The sequence below is a fragment of the Pholis gunnellus genome (genome assembly GCF_910591455.1).
Source record: "Pholis gunnellus genome assembly, chromosome: 5".
NCBI lineage: Eukaryota > Metazoa > Chordata > Actinopteri > Perciformes > Pholidae > Pholis > Pholis gunnellus.
Window position 1 is genome coordinate 17,538,140 of NC_136531.1, and position 24,483 is coordinate 17,562,622.

At 40.6% G+C, this 24,483-nt stretch overlaps 3 protein-coding genes across 3 annotated transcripts in view; 2 read left to right on the forward strand and 1 right to left on the reverse strand.

The window, feature by feature from the left end:
• On the reverse strand, positions 1-5,137 carry LOC306696002 (nuclear distribution protein nudE homolog 1-like). Its single transcript, XM_079159474.1, has 9 exons — positions 5,034-5,137; positions 4,523-4,650; positions 4,243-4,396; positions 3,650-3,798; positions 3,377-3,513; positions 2,719-2,895; positions 2,526-2,611; positions 2,247-2,401; positions 1-1,964 (listed from the first exon to the last, which is right to left on the reverse strand). Exons 2-9 carry the CDS (start codon positions 4,606-4,608, stop codon positions 1,871-1,873), a joined length of 1,038 nt encoding a protein of 345 aa, XP_079015600.1. The 5' UTR covers positions 4,609-4,650; positions 5,034-5,137; the 3' UTR covers positions 1-1,870.
• LOC306696466 (endonuclease III-like protein 1) lies at positions 4,607-7,637 on the forward strand (the record flags this gene model as incomplete). The annotated part of the gene is given in 6 exon segments (XM_079160079.1): positions 4,607-4,652; positions 6,461-6,600; positions 6,704-6,863; positions 7,105-7,210; positions 7,423-7,569; positions 7,571-7,637. Coding segments are annotated over 6 exon segments (666 nt in total).
• Positions 7,638-13,397: 5,760 nt separating this feature from the next.
• LOC306696468 (scavenger receptor cysteine-rich type 1 protein M130-like) overlaps positions 13,398-24,483 on the forward strand; it is a gene marked incomplete at both ends in the record, with an annotated part of 25,723 nt that continues 14,637 nt past the window's right edge. The window contains one exon of the mRNA XM_079160081.1: positions 13,398-13,466. Within this exon, the coding sequence (XP_079016207.1) occupies positions 13,398-13,466 (69 nt within the window). The remainder of the gene's footprint in view (positions 13,467-24,483) is intronic.

Below are 24,483 nucleotides of genomic sequence, written 5' to 3' on the forward strand. Positions count from 1 at the left end.
TTAATATTTCCATCTTGGTCAGTAACTTCAAAGATCCTCAGAACATTCTCATCTGTTCAGTTCAATAGAAAAACAACTGCAAACCAACAGGATAACAGTTGGGTATAGTACCTCAGGCACATACAGGTTACAGTCCAAATACAGAAGCAGTTGCAGAGGTGCTGCTGTATACAAACACCCAGCACACAGTGGTCGTGGATTACAGTTATCTCGTGTTAGTTCAAGGGAGGTTAAACAGCACAGAGGAGCAGGAAATCCAGTTCTCATATGTATTAACCAACAAGTTCAATGTACACACAGACTACACCGCAATGTGGTATTCCAATAGGTCCTGTACTATGTGATAAATAATCTGCTGGATGGCAGTAGCGACAGCTCCAGATTAACCAGAAACATTTTAGGGACAGTTTCACAAATTTCACATTAAATCACTTTATTTCCCCCGTTCACAATATCTCTTGCTAAAAGGCAGGAAGAGGGAATTCAATATACGCTCTATATACCGACACAAATATACTGTGAACTGTGCTCATCTTTGACCTGTTAAAATCTATTATTGCTTGGCATCACTCCTCATTCGCCCACCATATAGCTCTCGGTGGCAGACAGGGGGGTCTCACACCTTTTTAGGGAATTATTACTATACATTCAGTAGTGAACAATGTGCCGATCTAACTTCTACAATCAACCTCAATCATTATAAAAGTTATTGGTAACACTAGATCATAAATCTGCAGCATGACAAATTAACATCTCATCTCCGAGGCAGAAAACATTTTCCCGTCCTTAACGTTCATCAGCTTTGACTAACGGATAATAATGAGTCAGCTAAAAAAAAAAAAAAGTCTGTGCAATGGTAAGAAGGAGGCGAGAGAAGGAACCTGGGTCAAATTGAAAACCATGTGATGTTAAACTAGCGGGAGGGGAAGTGACGTTATCGCATACCTAGACGCCTGGTAGCATGAGTTCAAGTATTTGAACTATTACAGCAAAGCAAGGCCGACAAACTGAGGAGGTAACGACATTGGTGAAGGCAGCGATGGCTAAAATACGATGACGAACGTTTGTGTAGCAGTGGAAAATATTGAGTCTCTTCTAGGAAACATATATTGGGGGCTCGGCGAGGTACAGTGATTTCAATATCTAGCTCTCAAAACAGAGGTAAATTCATGGTGGTGTTGTTCAGTGCTACATCATTCGAGCCCTTAGCTCACAGAATAAAAAACTAAAATAATTAAGTTTCACCGTGTTTTTCTTTCATATCAGATTCATTATTTATTAATCATTCATTACTTTTATCTTTGATCATTTTTTTCCATTTTTCAAAGCTTTGGTTTTGACTTCGTCATAAACAGTATTTGTACAATCTACACCTGTTTTATAAATGATACTTCAGGTTCTCAGTCCCTTTATCAGGGTCATGTCCAGTGGCTCTTATTCCTACTTCGTGATCACTGGACAAGAACAGCAAACACCCGAAATGTGTTCCCTGGGAGGAGTAATGTTTCGTCAGCCCTGTTGATCCACCACAGAGAAAATCGGTGGATAGAGAACATTTTTAAATGCTACCCACCACCGTTTCAATGATACAGCAAAAGATAGTGTGAGCAGTAGGTTCTCTGTTCCTCCCTTTGATAGATATGGTGTGATACTAGCCTGAGGCAGCAGAAGTCCATGCGCTGATTATGTGGGGCAAGAAGAGTGGCTTTCTTGTTCAAAATAGTTCAGCAGGGCACGTGTGCGACATGGGAAGACAGCTCAGCTCAAAGTCCCCATTGCTGTAGTTCATTAAGGATGGAGAGGTGACAGGGAGTTGGTGTCAGGTTATTGAATGAGGGGAGGGTGTTCGTCGTCTTTCCCCCCCCCCCTCTCATAGCAGAATCTTGACCCCACCCTGAGGAGACTGGGCACCCTGGGAGACGCCTCTCGGAGGAGCCGGTCCAAACTCTAACCGCTTCACTAAACTGCAAGACAAGATGTAGCACACACACAATCATGAGCAAACCTCAGATAAAACTAAGAACGCCCTTATTGTTCCCAATCTTTGTTGGCTTTACAGACAAAATAAAACGGTAAGTTTGAACAAAGCTGATTTTGCAGTTTACATCATGAAATCGAACAATGCAGCTTTCTTTAGGTAGAAGTAAGATGATCCGTGACGAGGAAAAGCTGACTTGTAATATGTGACATGTAATAATTGACAGACCCACAGGAGCAGGAGTATTTCCTGATGTTGTTTTCCTCACCTGTCGTACTGAGGAGGGGGGCTCATGCTGCTAGCTTGGACATCAGAGCCTCTTTCTAAACCAGAAGGACTACCAGGGCCAGCCGGGAGTGCTGGTCTGCTGACGGGCGCGTCGTACACAAAGTCTCTACAGGACGCCAACTTTGACTCCAGATTCTGGCAGGGATATTAAAAAGATCTTTAGTCAGCTCATGCATGTAGTGATTCTGTTCAGAGATAACAGTTCTGTACAACATGTATCCACTGGGTGCTGTAGCGGTATCATCATTAAATCTCTTACTCCAACTTTTCTCAGCAGCTCCCCTACAATGTTGAGTGCAGATATTCTAGCAGACGTTGTGAGGGGAGTCCCTGTTAGACCATCACCTAAAACAAAACAGATGCGAGCAGGTGAACACGTAATATGTTAATATTAAGTCGGTACAGTCACTATTACTGTGGTTAATACTGTAGTCAAAGTTGTTCTATTTCACCTCGTCGGATACTGGAAGGGGGGGGCGTGGCAAATGAGGTGATGGGTTTGGAGGGTGTCACGGGGATGGATGGGTTCCCGGCCGAGGGGCACGGCAGATCTGCTCTATCCGTGTCTTTGCCCAGGCTGCTGGACGGACGTCTTTCCTTGTGACGCACAGCCAGCTCCTGGCGAAGGTCTGACACAAAACAGGACACAGGGAAACTGTGAGTCCGCTTTTTGGAAAATGACAAAGATCCCAGCGCCACGTGTTTGAAGAAAAACATCAGTTTCCGTTGCGTTCCATAAAGTACAAAAAAAATTAATATCATGAGACTTGGAACTACATTAAACAGATAATACATAAAAGATGGAACCAAATGTCAGTTGTCTGGTAATCATGGTCATCATTCAAATGTCTTATAGGCAACACAAAACCTAGCAGACAAACATCAAGTCTACTGTTAAAGACAATAAAAAATGAGTTTACCCTCGCGTGAATCCGATTCTCCTCAAATGCTCAAAATACATTGGCTATCAAATTTCCCTGAGTTAAGCATATATATATATATATATATATATATATATATATATATATATGTCAGTGTGCAGAGAGATCAGCAGTTCTTGCAAACTAGAGACGCTACAGTGTATGTGTGTGTGTGTGTGTGTGTGTGTACCTCTGGCTTCATCCTTCAGCCTCTGAACAGACTCAAGCAGGGTCTCTTTCTCATCCAACTCGCTTTCCAGAAAGGCATTCCTCTCAATGACATGGTTCATTCGCTGCTCAAAGTCCTCCAGAGACATGATGGTAGCCCTGGGAATAAGAGGACGGGCCATTAAAGTCAACACTGGCTCTATTGTGCACACTGGTTCTGCGTGCATGTGTATTAAAGACCATCAGTGCCATTTGATGATGAAGCCCATTGGTGAGATAATGACATAAGACTGACCTTTTGGTCCTCTCCAGGTCATCATTGGACTGCTCCAGCTCTCGGATGTATTTCTGCAGGTGATCTCTCACTGCTGTTGTTTGTGCCAGATCTTCCTCCAGGGTTGAGATGTGCCTAAACGCTTCGGAATGCTGAGCCTCGAATTTCTCCTGCAAAACAGCACACAGAACTCAAATTGATTCACATGCTTCGCAGTGTCATGGCGGTTTAATCATTGCAACTGCGGGAATCTTTTAATAAAAGGATCTGTGTATTTTTTAGCTTTATTAGCTGAGGCAAAAAATCCCCTTGAACGTTCCTTCTCCTCCTTGTCCCCGACAACCTGTGGTGAGCAATCAGGGCTTTTTGGGAAATCCTGCATATTCACGTCCCTCATTAATGTTTTCCTCCCCATGGATGACTGAAAAAAAATAGCAGTCAGCTGCCTATCAGCAAGGCAGTTCTTCCCTAGTGGCAGTAGCAACTATATGCTGAATTTGGGTCAGCTAAAGGCTGTCCGTAGATGTCTTCATCACTTGTCCGTAACTGGAGCACCAGAGCTTGTCAAGCTCTGTAGGGGCCAGGGGCCCTATTTATAATCAAAAAAGCTCTACCTTTATGTTTTCCAGTTCAAAGCGTAGTCGGTTGTTGTCTAAAACCAGCTCTTTGTTTCGACCCTCGCACTGCTTCAGCTCAGCTTCCAGTTCTGCTTCATAGTCTCGGCTCATCTGCTGAAACTCCTGCAGCTCCTCATGAGCCTCATCAGCCCTGATGACGAAACAATGTTTACTACCACCAACAACTCACTCCCCCGTGCTGTATGACACGAATGCTTGCTATTTCAGATGCCTATTAAAAACCTCTTGTCTCGATGTTAATGTCTGGTATTGTTACCTTTGCTGGTGTGCCTCTGCCTGCTCCTTCCAGAAGCCCAGCTCCTCTGCTAGGGATGTAAACTTGTGTGACGTTGGCTCCACCATGTCTGCAGCTCTGTGTCAGGATGATGGGGACCGGAGACCTAACTGTAAACCACAGCAACGTTACAGCTTCTGCTACTGTCTACATCTGCCACGAGAGCACATCTTAAACATTCAAAACAAGATAACTGTTGCGATGATGCTAACGTGGTTAGCTAGCGTTAGTCTACAGCGCTATGTCTTTAGGTGTACTAAAACTACAGAATCATGTTTTAGCATTTATTTGTATCAAGTGCGAAAAAGTAAATATATGAACTGAACGCGTTAGCAACTTTTAACAGGCAACCGCGTATATATATATATATATACACACCATGGCTAAGCTTTCCAACTGAGCTAATATAGCTAAGTCAGCTAAGCGACTTAAAGCTAACGTTAGCCAGAATGTGTCTAAACACAGTAAAAACACGGAAGCTACGCAGACTCACCCGCATGTAATGGACCGATTAAAATAGCTAAGGGGACGTTTTACGAGTTAAAACTAAATGTTCCAGACTTGTGCAACAGACGTATTGTGACTGCACAAACTAATCTCTCGTTACGTTAAGACGGTGCTCGATTCACCAACCAAATATAAACGAAGCTTCACTTCTCGGACGCCATTGGACAATAGAGATGACGCTGTGAACATGTCAACCAATCATATCATTGAACGCACTTAAAGTTGCGGTAGGCGGAGCTCCCAACACGACACAATACGCTGAGCTGTAAAGTTATCCTACCCCCCCCCCCCCCCCCCCCCCCCCCCCTGTTGACATGCGATGGTGCAATAACAACAAAGAAGTGATGTCTGTCCTCTGGAAGTTAAAAGTGAAATTAAATGTTTGACTATTATCAGTTTGTATGGCGTTTCCAATATTTACCCCCGCAATCCAATACGACACTACCACAAGGTAAAGCCTCAATGCCCCATAGACCAGGATCAATTCACAACTACTTTTTAGGTATCATATTTATTGCAGGGCAATTATTTGCATTGTATTGTAATGTACAGATGTTTCTAGTTTGCTGGTCACAACTATTCTGGAAATCAATATATTTTACATGGAATTTACTCACGTTTGACTCGTCTGTGGGCAATAATGATATAATGGAGAACAACATAACTTAATTGTATAAAGCCCCTTAAGGCCTGCATGATTTTACATCTGACAACAACTGTTATTGACATTTTACTCCCCCAAAGAATATTCATTCATATTGCAGAGCTGACATCAGTCCATCTGTCTGGACAACCCAGGGTCTTGTTCTTCTTTCAACATGCACATACAGTATACCACCTGTTGTTAACAGCACATTTATGCATGAATAAACACATGTTTTACAGTCCAGACATAGCTGCTCTAGTGGTTCTTACATTACCAAACAATTCATGTTTATATTATGCTTACATTGAATAGACAATCACAACATCTTCTTATTACCCCACCACTCTAAATACCTCTAAACCCTGTGTTATTCTAACATAAAGGGCAGGAAGTGGACTCTTGCAACTGGAAGTTATACAGATGTACAGATTTCAGGCCAAGGAACATAGATTATGTTATAAATAATGATTGGAAGGCATTTGAGATCCTGAGAAAAGTTTGCCTGGGTCCAGACTTTTGAGTCTGCCCACTCCGCAGAGTTTGAGTGTAACGAGTTGACAATTCTGTCTGATATCAGGCAAGAGAAAAGTAGCATGTTCCATAGAAAAAGATTGCATATCGCCTCAGACTTGAGACTTGCAATATTCACATTTACTAAAAATAAGACTTCTGAGAAGTAAACTGCCTGTTGGCCGAACTACAGACTGTTTGCATGTATAGAGGCCTCTGTTTTTGATATGGATTACACTAAGGCATTACATCACCAGCAATTCAGATAAATGTAAGTGCACAGGTGACAGCAGCAGCCATGCAGAAGCTCCGCGCTCACGGCTGCACTGTAGAACATATACTCACTACTGATGATGAAGCGCTGGGGAAACTCATCTACCCTGTCGGCTTCTGGAGGGTAATGCAGAAGTCTTTTTATGTGCTTCCACATTCTCACCCTCCTTCTTTGTTTTCGTTTTTTTGCACCTTATTGAACGGTGTTCCCTACATTTCTTCTCTAGACTAAGGTGAAGTATCTGAAGCTGACATCGGCCATGCTGCAGAAAGAGTTCGCAGGGGACATCCCAGACAGCGTGGAGGAGCTGGTCCGCCTGCCAGGAGTTGGACCCAAGATGGCTCACTTGGCTATGGACATCGCCTGGGACCAGGTGTCGGGCATTGGTGGGGACACACTCCTGAAACATGCACGCTCACTTAAAAATCAAATGTAATAAAAGAGGTCTAATGGAACAGCTTCAATTCACATAGTTGTAACCTGAACTACAAGCTTCAGTATGAAATCTGAGGTTGATAAAACAGACTATGTGTGGACTAGGTGTGTTTAACATTTACTGTTTTCTAGAAAGGCAAACTCTATATGTCTGCGTGCCCTCATTCATAGTGTTGATTTTCTTTTGTTTAGGCGTGAACACACATGTGCATCGTATCTCCAATCGTCTGGGCTGGCTCAAGAAACCCTCCAAGAACCCAGAGGCAACACGCAAGGCCCTGGAGGAGTGGCTGCCCAGGTACTGGCATGATTACTGCTGACCCGTACAATCTGATTAACACGAACCAACAAATCTATAAAGACCAGGTTGGATGAGACTGACCTATAGGTACATATACAGCACATCATTGACTGGTGTTTGATAGGAACTCTTCACCACTTAAGTGTTGACTGATCAATCAATGCAGGTTTATTGTTAGCTTGTGATGTTCCTCTCTCACTCTGTCGTAGGGAGCTGTGGAGTGAGATCAACTGGCTGCTCGTGGGTTTTGGTCAGCAGGTTTGTCTCCCCGTCAACCCTCTCTGCTCCGTGTGTCTGAACCAGTACAGCTGTCCATCCGCCCACAAGACCTCTCCTACGAAGAGGCCTAAAGCCGGAGCCACTGCCCACACCCGTTTCCCCCACAGCACAGAGAAGGAGGCTAAAAAATAGGGTTAATCATTGATGTAGTTCTCCCATAAGTTTTGGTCTGATCCAAGACCGAATGTATATATGTACAATCAAAGTTAAATATATTCGCACACACTGAAAACATGCATCTAAGCAAAATATCACTGTGAATTAAGGTTCAGAATATACATGTTAAGTATTGTATTTTGAGGTTTTTTTTACACTATAACTTCACCGTTTACACTTTATGAGAGAATGTATTTTTGTACTGCTGGTGTTTCATTTTTTATTACCAAATAAAACAATATATGTACTGAGGTCATGTTTAAAGTTTGTCCTTTAGTCCAGCAGAGCAAGTTTGCCTGGTGCAACAACAGTCCCCCATAAATACTGTACCTGGAACAAACAATGTACTTGGTAATAAGACATAAACTAAATATACAACAGATATACTAAAAGACAGTAAGTTGTCTAAATTCCTTGTTCATAAAAGCTGGAGTTGAAGCTGGTTGTATTTATCAATTTAGTAACTTGGCTGCTCACATCTTGTCCTAAACTATGCAACGTGTTAGTCCAAATGAAATCCCCTTAATCAGAACTGGCCAAATACTAACTTTAAGAATTTTGAAAGTGCCGTTATGAACATTTTAAAGGCAGGGTGAGTCGGAAAAAATATTCATAAAAACATGATTGAATTCGTGCAGCCAGCCTTCTTGGTTCCTGCTTAAAATGTAAAACAACATGAATATACCTAATAAATGACAAGTTAAATGCATATTCACATCGTTTTCTGCAGATGTTATGTTACTCAGCAGCACTGCTTAAACTAAAAGTAATTAGAACATTCATACAAACCCTTGTATACTAAGAACACCAATTATCACAGAGACTTTAAGTACTACATAGTGCCAGTACTTGTTTGGGATACTTACTTAGAGTAATAGGTGTGTTACAGCAGGAAAACCACAGGTGTAATTAATAATAACATTTGCATCTCGTTAGGTGTGTCATTGCGGCTGACTGCCGTGGCTTACTGGGTGTTTGTGTTTGTCTTGCTACAAGTCAAACTAACTGATGTGGAAAAGGGCAGACATTAAAACACAAGACGGAGGTCCCTGCAAAATGTTCATCAGTGCACATGTTAAATGTGTTTAAGGATTTTTCCCACAGCTAACATGAAGTGCAAAAAAAAACAGCTGTATCCAGTGGTAGAAAGTAATTAAGTGCATTTACTCAAGTACTCTTTGTACAATCATGTAAATATATCTCTTCACTATGCTATAGTTACTAATTACTTTTTACTAATACTTGTCTATGTGTAACCAGAATAATAATTTAATCTGGATCTTAATTATTATGTTTTGGAACTATGTTACTGTCCCTATAAGTGAGGTCGACAGGTGGTCCAATAGCCGTTTTTTTCCTCTGTACACAGAAGAATGCTAGGAGAGGCAATCTTATCCTTAATAAACGATCTTTGTTTCTCCATACACAGAGATCGATAGAAGTGATAATCCGTTTTTTATTAGAGGATCTTTGTTTTTTCCGTCTGTGCTTTAGTATAGTAGAAGTTGTGAGGAGGGAAAAAAGATTAGTTAGATTCTGAGAGAATAAAGTTAACAACTTTATATTGAATGTTAGACGACGAGTCACTGAAGAGCTGCAGTTTCGCCTGGAGATTCTTAGAACGTTTGATATCCTGGTGAGTGAATTGAAGTTCAATGCTTTTACTGCTGCATGTTAGCTTTCTTAGCATGAATGCTCGACGATATTTAGGAGTAAGTTTGTATGTAAGTTGTATTTTACGAAAAGAAAAAACCAGTCAGGATAAATCTGAAGAGGATAGGGAAAAAAAAACATTCATGAAGATGTAATGATTGTAATTGAATGCCTTGAGTTATGTATGTTCGCTAATTAGTTGTTATATTGTGTGTGATGTTTACAGCCATGCGGGTTGCAGGCCCAGTTGAGTAAATGTAGTAATGAACTATTGTCCTGCATATGTGCATAGGCTGGGTTTTTTTTTGTATCGCTTCTTCGCTGGAACCGGAGGTGTCGTCCATCCACCGTCCTGCCTGTCACCACTCTCTCCAATCATCTTACCATCTACCTTCACCTGAGGGAATCTCCATCTCAATCGGACATCACAGTTCACCTGGAGTCCATTTCACTGGACATTGTGCACAGGGGGGGCGGTAGGACATTTGAGAACTGAACTCTTTCTTTTATCATTTTTTTTTCAATTTAATTTTATTCCTGAGATCTCAGAGGTTTGTGTTGATTTTCATCTACATGCGTGGACACCCTTTGATGTTTGGAAATGTGAAATTGTTGTACTATTGATTATTATATTATGTCCTAATTAAACCTTTGTAAAAAAAAACGTTGCTTCGTGTAATTCGGGGTGGATATTTCTTGTCTGTGTAGCAGTCAAACTAGTGACATATTCACCAATCTCCTCATTGAACCTAGATTAGATTTGATAATTCCCCTAATTTCTGTCTATTCTGCACTGTCTCTAAAGCGACAGCTGCAGGGGGGTTACATATGCTTTTACTAAAGGACATTTTTGAATGCATGACTTTTACTTGTAGCTGAGTATTTTTACTGCAGTACTTTTACTGAAGTACATGATTTCAGCTAAATTGCAGTCCTCACTATCATTTGGTGTCTCATCTTCCCAGATAAATGTCAACAACACCCTCAAACTTGGCTGTCCTGAATTACTTTGTGACACGTTGATACTGTAACTGTAATTTAGCCGGGTGAAATGACGGTGAAAATAGGTCTAAGACGTTCAGACCCGATTTCAACGCAATTTCAACCAGATATCAACATTGAAATCCGGGTTAGAGCTCACTGGGTTCACTCATCAACGCAGTAGGAGCTGCTCAAATCGTGGCATGTCTGCAGCCTTCGTCTGTAACTTAGAAAAACTTTAAAGTCTGTGCGCATGCGTGTTGCAGCCGAAAACACAGACTCATATTTTACGTGAACATACAGACAGAATGTGCTCTGCTCTCATTACGATGTCCTGGGAGCTTCTTGTTGACAGCACAGAGTTTATAGTTCCATAATGATGACGTTTTATATGAAATATTTAATGCGTTGAAATCACGTCTTCGTGTAGACCACATATCAACGGCCATCATAATATAATTTTGGAGAAATACGTTTAAAGTAACCAAAATCGCGTCTCTTTCAACCTACGACTGAACAAACCATCAATATTTTAAAAGAAATTGATGTTTTGTGACACGTTGATATTGTAACCGTAATTTAGCCGGGTGAAATGACGGTGAAAATAGGTCTAAGACGTTCAGACCCGATTTCAACGCAATTTCAACCAGATATCAACGTTGAAATCCGGGTTAGTGCTCACTGGGTAACGTTAAGTCTGAAAAATAAAACTTCTTAAACTTTCCACTAAATGTGTCTGTTTGAGTTAATAGAGGAAGATTTTAGAAAAGATCTTAAGTATCAAACGACCTTTCATTATTAAAGACTTTATTACTCTGTCGTATTTTGTTTAGCTAAGCAACCAATCTACTTCCTGTTTACACGGAACCCACGCGCATGCCCAGTGTACGTGAATAGTCAAATGATATTCATTTTCAGGCGTTTTAATCTGGAGGGAGATCATTTCTAAAACGATGCTGAAACGCTGTGTGGACGTGTGTGAACAGACGTTCAGCGTGATGAACATCAACAAATCAAGTTACAGATCCCACTTAACTGATGAACAACTCAGATCTGTCCTGAGAATTGCGGCAACCAAACTGACACCAAACTTTGATGCACTGGCAAAAAAGGGTGACCAACAACACTGTTCCCACTGAAATTAAATGCAAGTTTTCTTTACTTGTTAGGTAATGGCTTTTATTTGTAATTTATATTAGTTCACACAAATCCATCTGCTACTGGCCCGGCCCATCTGTCAAATTTTAAAACTCAATGTGGCCCCTGAGCCAAAAAGTTTGCCCACCCCTGGGCTAGACGTACAGTATTATCTCAGGGGGAGTTCCTTCCTGTTACAAAGAACAGGGAAGTTGACAAAGTTAAGGACAAAGGTAGAGGGAAGTGTGCTGCAACAGGGTAGCTCATGTTTTTGCATCTTATCTTCCGTAGTATTTGCAACAAGGGCACGAAATAATATAAATAACGCCTCTTGTGGTGCAAGAGATAAAACTTAACGTGGACTTTCCTACCTTAATGGGGTACTGCTGCATTGTGCAGGAGCTTTATGTCTGTACAAACATCACTTCAAATGGTTCTTGTATAGAAACTGTCCTCTTGCATGTATAGAGAATGATGGTGGCCGTAGATAACGAACATGGCCACCAGCGGCACCACGAGACAGCAGAAGAAGTTGAAGTACACCATGTAATTCATGTCCAAAATTGAAATTTGTAACATGAGCTAATGGGGCAGAGGCAGCAGCTCCCTTCATGTTTTCCTCTTCATTCAGTTATTAGATTATTAGAACATCAGATAATTTCTACCATCACAGTAGAAGTTATTAGATTATTATAACATCAGATAATTTCTACCATCACAGTAGAAGTTATTAGATTATTAGAACATCAGATCATTTCTACCATCACAGTAGAAGTTATTAGATTATTAGAACATCAGATCATTTCTACCATCACAGTAGAAGTTAATAGATTTTGCCTACCATCACAGTAGAAGTTATTAGATTATTAGTGTTGGGGAAAATCTAAATGACTAATGATAAGGTGTGCTTAAAAAGCTTGGTTTCCTTAATTTCCTCTTGACATTAAGCGCCACAGTTCTTTAGTCTAGCCGAAAGAACACTCAGCACTGATTTCAATGGTAAATAAAGTTGCAGACGGAGTCAATCTAATGAGTGACCCTTGATATGGCGTCCTGCTAGACTTAGCATCCTTTTGTCACACGGGGAGACACTGCCTATTCTTCTTAAGTGTCGGGGCCTGCTGAGAGAGACCTCTCGGCAGCATATTCTGAGGTAGGGGGATAGCAAGGAACTGGACCTTCATTGAAGACCAAATGCTCTAGTAAAGTTGCAGACCCTTTGTTCTTTTGAGGCCATATGTATGTGTATTGTGTAGGTGTCATCTCCTGTGAAACAAGTATATGTACCAGTGTCTCAGAGCCAGATCTCTGAGCAGTCTTGGCACGTTGATGTATGTGTTCGACCCTGTCTCCTTCTTTGCAAAGAATAAATGTTAACAGATGAATGATTTTCCATCGGCCTTGAGTGAATTTTTCTAACAATTAGAACATCTGATAATGTATACTATCACAGTAGAAGTTATCAGATGTTGCCTACCATCACAGTAGAAGTTATTAGATTATTAGAACATCTGATAATTTATACCATCACAGTAGAAGTTATCAGATGTTGCCTACCATCACAGTAGAAGTTATTAGATTAGAACATCTGATAATTTATACTATCACAGTAGAAGTTATCAGATGTTGCCTACCATCACAGTAGAAGTTATTAGATTATTAGAACATCTGATAATTTATACCATCACAGTACAAGTTATCAGATGTTGCCTACCATCACAGTAGAAGTTATTCCTGTGCTGTTGCACCTGGCCAAGGTTCATCAAGTGCGTCCTCATATACTGTGGCAGGAATTGAATGTTTGTTATTGAACGATGAGCCTTCATCAGTTGAACACTCCCCCTCTGTCTGTAGTGGTTCTTGAGGGGAAGTTGGACTCCTGTGAGGACTGGACTTCACCTGGTTCTCATTGCTTCCCCTGAGAGGGCTGACATAACTCTCCATGGAGATTTCCTGAAGCTCCTTTCCACATATAAAGATGTTGGAGATGCCTTCGCCCACAGACGAGAAGGACTTGCTGATGATGCTGGGCGTTTTGGGTCGTCGTGTCAGTTTCCATTCGACACGGGAGGCAATGCAGTTCCCAAGTTCTCGTTGCTCTAATTTCATGGCCAACAGCACCTTTTTTAAACCGCCCCACTTCACACACAGGTCATTGAAAATGGCCTTGTCAAGTTTTTCTAATGTTTTGGGATCAAAATCTACATCCTTGACTTCGATCCACGTTCTTTCAAACAGACGCATAGTGATGGGCTTGATGTCTGCAGTCGTCCAGGTCAGATCTGTTTTTTTGAATATCCGCGAAACCAGCGCCTCCACGAATAGTGCAGGGCCGAGATCCTTTTTGCGGCACTGGCACCCAGTGGCAGGTGTCGGAACTGTGTCAGTCAGGTGCCACAGCTGTGGCAGTCGAGCGGCACTGAGCGGCACTGTTCGGCACCTGAGTGGCACTGTTCGGCAGCTGCCGAGCAGAGTGGGCGGAGCCACATTTCTAGAGAACACACATTGTTGTTACGACAGGTCAGCTGCCATAAATCAGTTTTATGATTTTAGTTGAGTCACCGGAGCCATCCGTTCTCTGTATACATCCTGTGAGTAACCATGTTGTACTTTTTTGTTTGTTATTCATTTTATTTAAGTATGATTTTGCTGGTTTTGCAACAAAAGGAAACATAATACACTCCTTCCAAATTATTACTTTTATAGTCATTTACAACAATCGGCAAAAATAATGAAACTAAATCATCCGTTTTATTATCATTTAAAAGTATATATATAAAAACGTTTTTAAATGAAAACCCATAAAATCTCCAATCCAAAAATACATGTCTGAAAATATCTGAAATGTCTGAAAACAAGCTGCCAGTGACAATAGTTGTCACAGGAGTTCCGCCAGCAGTCAGAGGGGTGTCGGAGGGTGCCAGAGAGTGCCGCCAGCAGTCAGAGAGTGCCGGAGGGTGCCAGAGAGTGCCGGAGGGTGCCAGAGAGTGCCGGAGGGTGCCGCGAGCAGTCAGAGGGTGCCAGAGAGTGCCGCGAGCAGTCAGAGGGTGCCAGAGAGTGCCAGAGAGTGCCAGAGAGTGCCGGAGGGTGCCAGAGAGTGCCAGAGAGTGCCGCGAGCAGTCAGAGGGTGTCGGAGGGCAGAGGGGTGTGCCCCCCCTGGTCCGTGTATGTTTTGATAGTCTGTTTTATGGTTTATTTGTTTTTCTTTTCAAGAGCGACGCAAAGTCAGACAGGTAGTTCGGAAGTAAGAATATGTCAAAAAAGGTAATAGAATGACCATATACAAGAAAATGGTTCGTCTATGATGCAAGCACATACCAGGATAACATTAGGAGACAAATAAATAAATATAAATGAATAAATGTGGGCTGATGGGAGTGTGTTAGCAACAATAGTTGACTACATGCGATTTAATATTAATTTATCCATGTACACAGCAAGAATGAAGTTTTCGATTAATCTGTGGATTGTTTGATGCAATACAGTTTTTAATATAGTTTAATCAAGGTCATTTTTGTGTGTGCAGAGCTGTTGCTATTTATTCTTCCACCGTATTGCTTTGCTGCTTGAGTGAACGCAGAGCATAGCCTGTAATAGCCTGAATAAGAGTGTTTACCATTTCTACCACTAGATGGCAGTATACGTGTATTTCAACCATAGATTTGTCATATTTACTTGTGTCTTTGTTAATTGTCTAGGTTATTGATACAGATGGATTTAATGCTGATTATTTCATCTGATATTTGATGTTGATGGTTAATTTGCAACCTAGTTGTATAAATCATGTATTTACTTGTTATTTGTATGTAATAGAAAAGTGAGCATGTGTTCATGAAGCAATACATAATGACAATTGGAAAATAAAGAGACGTTTGGTTCATTCTTTTCAAACACTTCGCCTAATTTACCTACTTCATTGATTTAATTGTCACACTTAAATCCTGAATTGACCGGTGAAACAGAAGAAGTTAAAATGCCAAGATGAGAAGATATAATGTTGGTCAAATACTGTGGTCCAAATTAAATTACTTCAGTTATATTGCCATCGAGATATAGAAAGTTTGATTCTAGAATATTCGAAAAATTCCTAATCTCACAAGACAAGAGCAAAAACAAGATTAAGTTGTTCTCCTTTCTTCATTGCTACCATGTTAACTGTCTTGTGACCCCTTAGATTAATCTCTGGAGCTGTAGGCGGATGGAGACCGTCAGAAGTGTTACTATTTTGAAAATGTATCACTGATTGTGGTCATTTTAGTTCCACCTTGAATCCAGGTTTTAGGTCAGCTTCTCGAAAGCACAAAGGGCCTACAGAATTAGAATAATTATATTTCAAAGAGAAAACTATTGTTAAACGTCCAATTGTCATTATAGGGGATCCCTAGTTACTTGGCCAGAGAGGGATGCCCAAAAAAGCTGTCCACAGACCTTTTGCCGGATGCATCAGTGGCTGCAGACTGGTATGAGGAAGAGGTGGGCTAACTGACCCAAGTGTCACACTTTGGCAGCAACCCCTTTCACAGTGAAAAGGACCAGGAAGCTGCAGAGAGAGAATTTGCTCTGCAGTGCCCAGATGCGGTGTACTGCTGGCTGGACAATGCTGTCAATAATCTGCCACAACCTTTTAGAGATGGACTCAAATGTCTGATTGATATTATAAGAAAACATTGTCAGCACTGATGTGTTTTTTTAATTGTCTCTTGCCTCACCATCTACTTGTTAATTGGTCAAATATATATATAATGTGGAATGAACAGTTAGCGGTATTGTTACACAAGAGACAACAGTATTAACAGTGGTATGAATAATCAAGCTATATAATTCACCTCATTCTAGTAATGGCTTCTTAGTTCTTCTTATATGTGCTGTTGGTAAGTGTAGGATTATTGGTTCAATTGACAAATGTCTTGTCTGGTGTTTATGTTGCAGATGGGATGGAGTTGTGTTTTTTTACATTTTGGGGATAGAAAGGGAAGTATATATATATACTATATATATATATATATATATATATATATATATATATATATATATATATATATATAGTATATATCTGTCACGCCATTACGTTTGAATATAGTGTGTTCATTTGACTAAGTTTTATTTCAAAGAAGATAATGAACATGAATTTCATTTTTATATGTTTGAGTCTTAAATAATAGGTCATATAGTCAACTCCTACAACAGTGTTCACACACAAGCACTGTGCTAAATCATTCTTTAGACCAAATTGCCTACATAATGATGTGATTTTGTGAGAGGTGCTAAGACGCTGACAGCAGAGTTACAACAGAACAGGTTAGAGGTTGATGATGATGGTGCAGTGATGATATAGTAATGAAGGTCAAAATGGGAAGCACAAGTGGTGCTATGACTAGGTGCTAACTGAGGCAAGGTCCACTGAAGGCTGTTTACCTATAGAGTGCAGTGATGAGATTAACGTGTTATACATTTACAATATTAGCAATTTCCTGCCACGTTTTTAATATTTTGTAATACTATATTGAACGTAATTTTCTTTTCTTTCTCGGAACTCAATCACGCTGCAAGCAATCGGTCCATTTTGTAGTCTCAGATGGCTTAAGTGTTGCTGAAAGAGCACCCTTCTAACGTGCATTTAGCTTGTTAATATAGCTGTATAGTAGTAGTGTGATGCCAATAACATAACGAAAATAACAATGTGGCCTTCTGTATATGTGGCTAGAAATATATTTAAATATATATTTATATATCTCTTTTTAATTTATGCCTGTTGAAGTATAGATGTGACCAGGCGATGTGAGGAGAGCGGGTGAATTCACTCAGAGACACAGTCCTAGTATAGGGTCAAAATGATGCTTTTTATTTTCAAATTAAGACAAAAAATTGGGGCTAAATGAAAAAAATGTAAAGTCTTACAAAAGGAAATAGAATTGGATTGTCAGTAACAATAAAAGCAAATAATAATAAGCAATGTCAACAGTTGTTTCAATTAAGGAGGCTACTGCAGGCTACATTTAGAGACAGACTATTTGTGGTGTGGTTATTTGATGAGTGTGAAATTAATGAATGTTTGTGTGAATAAAGTAAGGTTTAAGGAAATGTTTGAACTCACAGTACTGCGATACTCTCCTGGTGCAGTTGTTTAAATAGAGGTGCTATGGAAGTGGTGTGTGTTAAATGAAGATGTTATGGATTTGAATGACAACAATGAACAAAATACAGACACAGCAAAGACACAAACAAGTTGCGTGATGAAGGGCAAAGTCATCTCGGGACAATGCAATTGATATAAATCAAAACATTTTCAAGGTTAATGATAAATAAATGAAGAACTGTGTTTCTATGGCTAACTGTATGCCTATGCTCAGTTTGCCTTAAGAATCCAGCATTCTCTGTAAAGTGTGAACTTTTCATCTTTTAGAGAAAAGTAAATCCTGAAAGTAATGTCACAATTTATTCTCTTTCTGTTAATTTCAAGTGGAGCAGATAAAAAAACCCAGCAGCATTGCAGCCCAAGACCCGACAGACCAACAGGTAATTATTGTGCAAGTCTGATATAGCATGTCTGAACACATCATTACACAGTTAAACAAAAGGGTTTATCATTTTCCACCCGAATTGGATGGTGAATTCCAAATTGGGGTTCCACTACATTATTCACACTCCAGTGAAATCCTGCTTATGATCCCCCGCCACCATTACAAAAAAGTTTGGTTATTGTCTCCTATAACACCGACCCGATCCAACGTTTGTTTGGTTTGACACAACATACATGGTGCTCAAGGACCTCCAGTCTGGTACACAAGCAATATGTGCACATCACTTTTAGACGTTTGGAAAAAGTATTACTGTGCTGATGTAGCATTACGATGTATCACTTCTTTCTTGTTGAAATTAAATGTGCTATTTAGTTATTGTTTCATATTTTATAGTCAAAGTGACTTCAAAAATTAAATATACTTCAAATGAATGGTGTTTTTTATAATGCTCCTTTTCTTCAAATGCAGAACAATGGCAAATTAAGACGACTGGAACACACTTTGTGGGCAGCCAAGTGGTGCCAGACCAAGGTGTTCAAGGGAACAGTCACTTTGCCAGAAGTGACAAATATGGACAAACAAAACCAGCTGAAAGCGCTAGACGACCGTGCAAATATGGATGAAGACGAAGACTCACCACAAAGTGTCTTCGTCTTTGAATTCCAGTATCAGAGCGATTATGACATGTTTTGTGAGGAGTTCATGGACAAGGGCTACATGGCGCATTTAAGGAGTGCGATTAGTTTTCAGTGAAGAAGGGACAAATGTTTGGGTCGCCTAACATAGTCTTGTTCATTTGTTGATAAATTCTCATGTTGTTTTTATATGTTTAATTGGAGTGGATTTCATTTTTTTACTTGTTCAGTTTTATTTTGATTCTAATTAAGATATATAAAAATGTCCTGACAGTCTCTGCGTCTGGTTCTATTCCTTGTGTGTTCCCACCCATGACAACTGCAGCTTTATTGATTCAGCAAATACTAATGCTTTCATGTGTAACAGAATTTTGACTATTATTGAATTGTTCACCATCACATTAATTACATCTAACAAGTTTCAACAGCACTTTTCATCGAAAACAGAACAAAACAGAACCTAAATCGAGCAAAACCGAACCGCACACTCTGACTACTGTCGGCACCCTTCTGACTGCTGGCGGCACTCTCTGGCACCCTCCGACACCCTCTGACTGCTCGTGGCACTCTCTGGCACTCTCTGGCACCCTCCGGCACTCTCTGACTGCTCGTGGCACTCTCTGGCACTCTCCGGCACTCTCTGACTGCTCGTGGCACTCTCTGGCACTCTCTGGCACTCTCCGGCACTCTCCGGCACTCTCTGACTGCTCGTGGCACTCTCTGGCACTCTCTGGCACTCTCTGGCACCCTCCGGCACTCTCTGACTGCTCGTGGCACTCTCTGGCACCCTCCGACACAGAACAACTTAATCTTGTTTTTGCTCTTGTCTTGTGAGATTAGGAATTTTTTCAATATTCTAGAATCAAAATCAATGGCAATAAAACTGAAGTACTTTAATTTGGACCACAGTATTTGACCAACATTATATCTTCTCATCTTGGCGTTTTAACTTCTTCTGTTTCACTCGTCAATTCAGGATTTAAGTGTGACAATTAAATCAATGAAGTAGGTAAATTAGGCGAAGTGTTTGAAAAGAATGAACCAAACGTCTCTTTATTTTCCAATTGTCATTATGTATTGCTTCATGAACACATGCTCACTTTTCTATTACATACAAATAACAAGTAAATACATGATTTATACAACTAGGTTGCAAATTAACCATCAACATCAAATATCAGATGAAATAATCAGCATTAAATCCATCTGTATCAATAACCTAGACAATTAACAAAGACACAAGTAAATATGACAAATCTATGGTTGAAATACACGTATACTGCCATCTAGTGGTAGAAATGGTAAACACTCTTATTCAGGCTATTACAGGCTATGCTCTGCGTTCACTCAAGCAGCAAAGCAATACGGTGGAAGAATAAATAGCAACAGCTCTGCACACACAAAAATGACCTTGATTAAACTATATTAAAAACTGTATTGCATCAAACAATCCACAGATTAATCGAAAACTTCATTCTTGCTGTGTACATGGATAAATTAATATTAAATCGCATGTAGTCAACTATTGTTGCTAACACACTCCCATCAGCCCACATTTATTCATTTATATTTATTTATTTGTCTCCTAATGTTACCCTGGTATGTGCTTGCATCATAGACGAACCATTTTCTTGTATATGGTCATTCTATTACCTTTTTTGACATATTCTTACTTCCGAACTACCTGTCTGACTTTGCGTCGCTCTTGAAAAGAAAAACAAATAAACCATAAAACAGACTATCAAAACATACACGGACCAGGGGGGGCACACCCCTCTGCCCTCCGACACCCTCTGACTGCTCGCGGCACTCTCTGGCACTCTCTGGCACCCTCCGGCACTCTCTGGCACTCTCTGGCACTCTCTGGCACCCTCTGACTGCTCGCGGCACTCTCTGGCACCCTCTGACTGCTCGCGGCACCCTCCGGCACTCTCTGGCACTCTCTGGCACCCTCCGGCACTCTCTGGCACCCTCCGGCACTCTCTGACTGCTGGCGGCACTCTCTGGCACCCTCCGACACCCCTCTGACTGCTGGCGGAACTCCTGTGACAACTATTGTCACTGGCAGCTTGTTTTCAGACATTTCAGATATTTTCAGACATGTATTTTTGGATTGGAGATTTTATGGGTTTTCATTTAAAAACGTTTTTATATATATACTTTTAAATGATAATAAAACGGATGATTTAGTTTCATTATTTTTGCCGATTGTTGTAAATGACTATAAAAGTAATAATTTGGAAGGAGTGTATTATGTTTCCTTTTGTTGCAAAACCAGCAAAATCATACTTAAATAAAATGAATAACAAACAAAAAAGTACAACGTGGTTACTCACAGGATGTATACAGAGAACGGGCGGCTCCGGTGAATCAACTAAAATCATAAAACTGATTTATGGCAGCTGAACTGTCGTAACAACAATGTGTGTTCTCTAGAAATGTGACTCCGCCCACTCTGCTCGGCAGCTGCCGAACAGTGCCGCTCAGGTGCCGAACAGTGCCGCTCAGTGCCGCTCGACTGCCACAGTTGTGGCACCTGACTGACACAGTTCCGACACCTGCCTCTGGGTGCCAGTGCCGCAAAAAGGATCTCGCTGTCTCTCCACGAATACCTGAACTGACCTTTCCTTTCCCAGTGAGCATTTTTCCGTTGAAAAGACGTTTAAAAGACGTCTACGCCCACCGTTGAAAAGACGTTCAGAATTGGTTCAAAAGTGAAAGTTTTTTCGCCGACTATTCATAGACGGTGATTGAACGTTCACGCGTAGACCAGATTTCAACGGGATTTGCAATACTACAATTTGTCGTCCTCTACATTGTGCTAATAGTATATCCTCATTTTAGAGGCGTACTAAGAAACCACATCCACATTTATCAGTTGAAAGCCAGTATTACAAATCCTGTTGAAATCTGGTCTAAACCTGAACGTTTAAACAACGATTATAAATAGTCGGCGAATAAACTTTAACTTTTGAACTAGTTTTAACATGATTTCACCTCGAAATGCTCTCAGATCAATATGTAGCAACTAAATACTTAAACATAGTGTTGAGGCTGAAGTTTCTCAAACAGAGGAGAAGAAGAGCACAGAGGAGAAGAAGCAGCCCCCCCCCCCCTTGCTCTCTTTGTTCCATCAGCAAGCAGGGCCAGAATCAAATGGTTCAGGTTAAAATCAAAAGTATTTAATATTCTTATCAGAAGCCAAAACAAATGCAAACTGAATTACACTATCGACAGTAAAACAAACATAATATTCCATGAAATATGAGGCCCCGTCCACACCACAGGACAGAATGGTGTGTCTGTCCCATGATGCGGAGGAGGTCTGAGGATCTTCTGCAATTCAAAGATCCTTTGTCCCTGCTGAGTCTCTCAAAAGTATCATGTTTCACATTTCTCAACCAATCGATCAGCTCAGTGATTGGCCGGATTCCAATAAGTCCCTCCTGGGCCGATGACCCATTGTTCTGTTCTTCTCACGTACAGTAGGTCAGTCAGCTTCGTTCCAACCCCCGCTGGCAGACACCTCATTACATTCTTGGGGCCAGTTCCCTTGTTTGATTCGCCAAACCCCCGCTTCCAATACACTCCTCACACCTTCCTCTTACAGTATGAAATTACCTCTGATGATGAAATTACTTCTTGGTCTAAACTCTTACAAGTAAACCCACTGTAACATATAATATCCAGCACTAGGAATGCTCTAAAACTTAAATCCCTCACAATAGTAACACATCAGTTTACTTACAGGACAAAAGACCAAGTGAGACAGGCAACCGTTCATTTGTATTTATTAACTTCTTGCACCTGAGAGCCCTCTATAAATACACACAATATAAATAACGTTCTTTATATATACACAACCATCATCTCCTTTTCCTGATTTAAATGTCGTTGTCAAAGCCGCACAGGAGCCGGTTTCAGAAGGTCTGCCATATTTTCAACTTGGACATCTGTAAATAAAACAAGTATTAGAAAAACATATTGACTTTCAGACCAGTTGTGACATTGCTTTGGTTTACTCACGTCCTCCTCATCTAAACTGTGTACAGCCCCACTCGCTGTCCGCCGTGTATTTTACATGTAAAATGTCCTAAATAATAATTGTATAACGCTGTGCTACAGCGACATTTACTAACACATGTTGCTAACGCTAACGCTACTCGCTAACATGCTAACGCTAGCTAGCAGTCTCGCCCGCATGGTCAGCATAACTTATTTGTGGTATTGTAATGATATTTAGGTTAACAGTATTGGAATAAAGTAGTTAAAGTACTTACAGAGTATGTCGTTAGCGTGAAGCATCGTCTTCAACGTTTACTAACACATGTTGCTAACGCTACTCGCTAACATGCTAACGCTAGCTAGCAGTCTCGCCCGCATGGTCGGCATAACTTATTTTTTGTATTGTAATGATATTTAGGTTTACAATATTGGAAAAAAGTAGTTAAAGTACTTACAGAGTATGTCGTTAGCGTGAAGCATCGTTTATTCCGTCAGCTCGTTCACTTCACTCATCAACTCAGTAAGAGCTGCTCAAGCCGTTGCGTGTCTCCAACAAAAATAAACAGAGTCCGTGCGCATGCGTGTTGCAGCCGAAAACAGACTCGTATTTTACGTGAACATACAGATATAATGTGCTCTGCTCTCATTACGATGTCCTGGGAGCTTCTTGTTGACAGCACAGAATCTATAGTTCCATATTTATGACGTTTTATATGAAACATTAAATGCGTTGAAATCACGTCTTCCTGTAGACCACATATCAACGGCCAGCGTAATATCATTTTGGAGAAATATGTTTAAAGTAACCAAAATCGCGTCTCTTTCAACCTACAACTGAACAAACCATCAATATTTTAAAAGAAATTGGTGTTTTGTGACACGTTGATATTGTAACCGTAATTTAGCCGGGTGAAATGACGGTGAAAATAGGTCTAAGACGTTCAGACCCGATTTCAACGCGATTTAAACCAAATATCAACGTTGAAATCCGGGTTAGTGCTCACTGGGATAACTCATGTCTGGGTCTGGCTACATAGCTTACTGTATATACATGGTGATGGTTATAATATCAAGCTAGCGATCGATGCTAACATGCTAATGACGCTAGCATGCTGTCTAGGCTAGTGCATAGCCAGTGTTTAGCAAGTTAGCTTATCAGTGGAGTAGCTAGCTATAGGAAGAGGGAGATTGGGAGCTTGTATGTCATATGTGATGAATATGTTCTTGTTGATACAAAGCCAAAGTTTATGGGCTGTTAAGTCCCATTAATAAATATATATATACATATATATACATATATATATATACATAATCAAGTTGTTTTGTCTTTTAACAGCTGCTTGGTTACACTGACATTCTGTGACTGTTCTTCCTGTTTGTGAGGTTCACCAGAGCTTTGTGTTCATTATATAAACCTGAACGCTCTGCTATACCACATGGTGAGAAAACAGAAAATCCAGAAAAAAAGTATTTCCTATATTTTATGTATTTTGTTACATTTTCTGGCACCAGTATTTTGTATTTTGTTGTAATACATTTATTTGGGGGTATTTTGTATTTTGTATCATCTCTGTGTGTCCTGAAGTGCTGCTGCAGCCTTCAGACCTCCCTGTGAAGAGAGAAGAAGAAGAGCTCTGTGCTGCTTCAGCCCAAACCTTTCCTCTACAGCGAGAGACAAACACAAGAACACAACGAGGACTCACGGCTTCACTTTCCTCCAGCATTCATAAAGAAGTCACATTTAGACAACTACACACCTTCACCTGGTGTCACAGACTGACGCTACACAGGGAGAGCAGCCAGCTGGCTGCTAACAAGAGCATTTCATCAACGTCTGAACCAATGAAGCCAACGCTGCAGGCGTCAGGTGTCCGTTCTGAAGAGCGTGTGTGGATGCGTGTGT

What these genes read in the sequence shown, in the direction of transcription:
- LOC306696002 (XM_079159474.1), bottom strand. Translation starts at nt 4,608, where the DNA reads ATGGTGGAGCCAACGTCACACAAGTTTACATCCCTAGCAGAGGAGCTG. An exon ending in GACCTGGAGAGGACCAAAAG is followed by an intron (nt 3,514 to 3,649) that starts GTCAGTCTTATG and finishes TCTTATTCCCAG; the next exon opens with GGCTACCATCATGTCTCTGG. An exon ending in CCCTTCCAGTATCCGACGAG is followed by an intron (nt 2,612 to 2,718) that starts GTGAAATAGAAC and finishes GTTTTGTTTTAG; the next exon opens with GTGATGGTCTAACAGGGACT.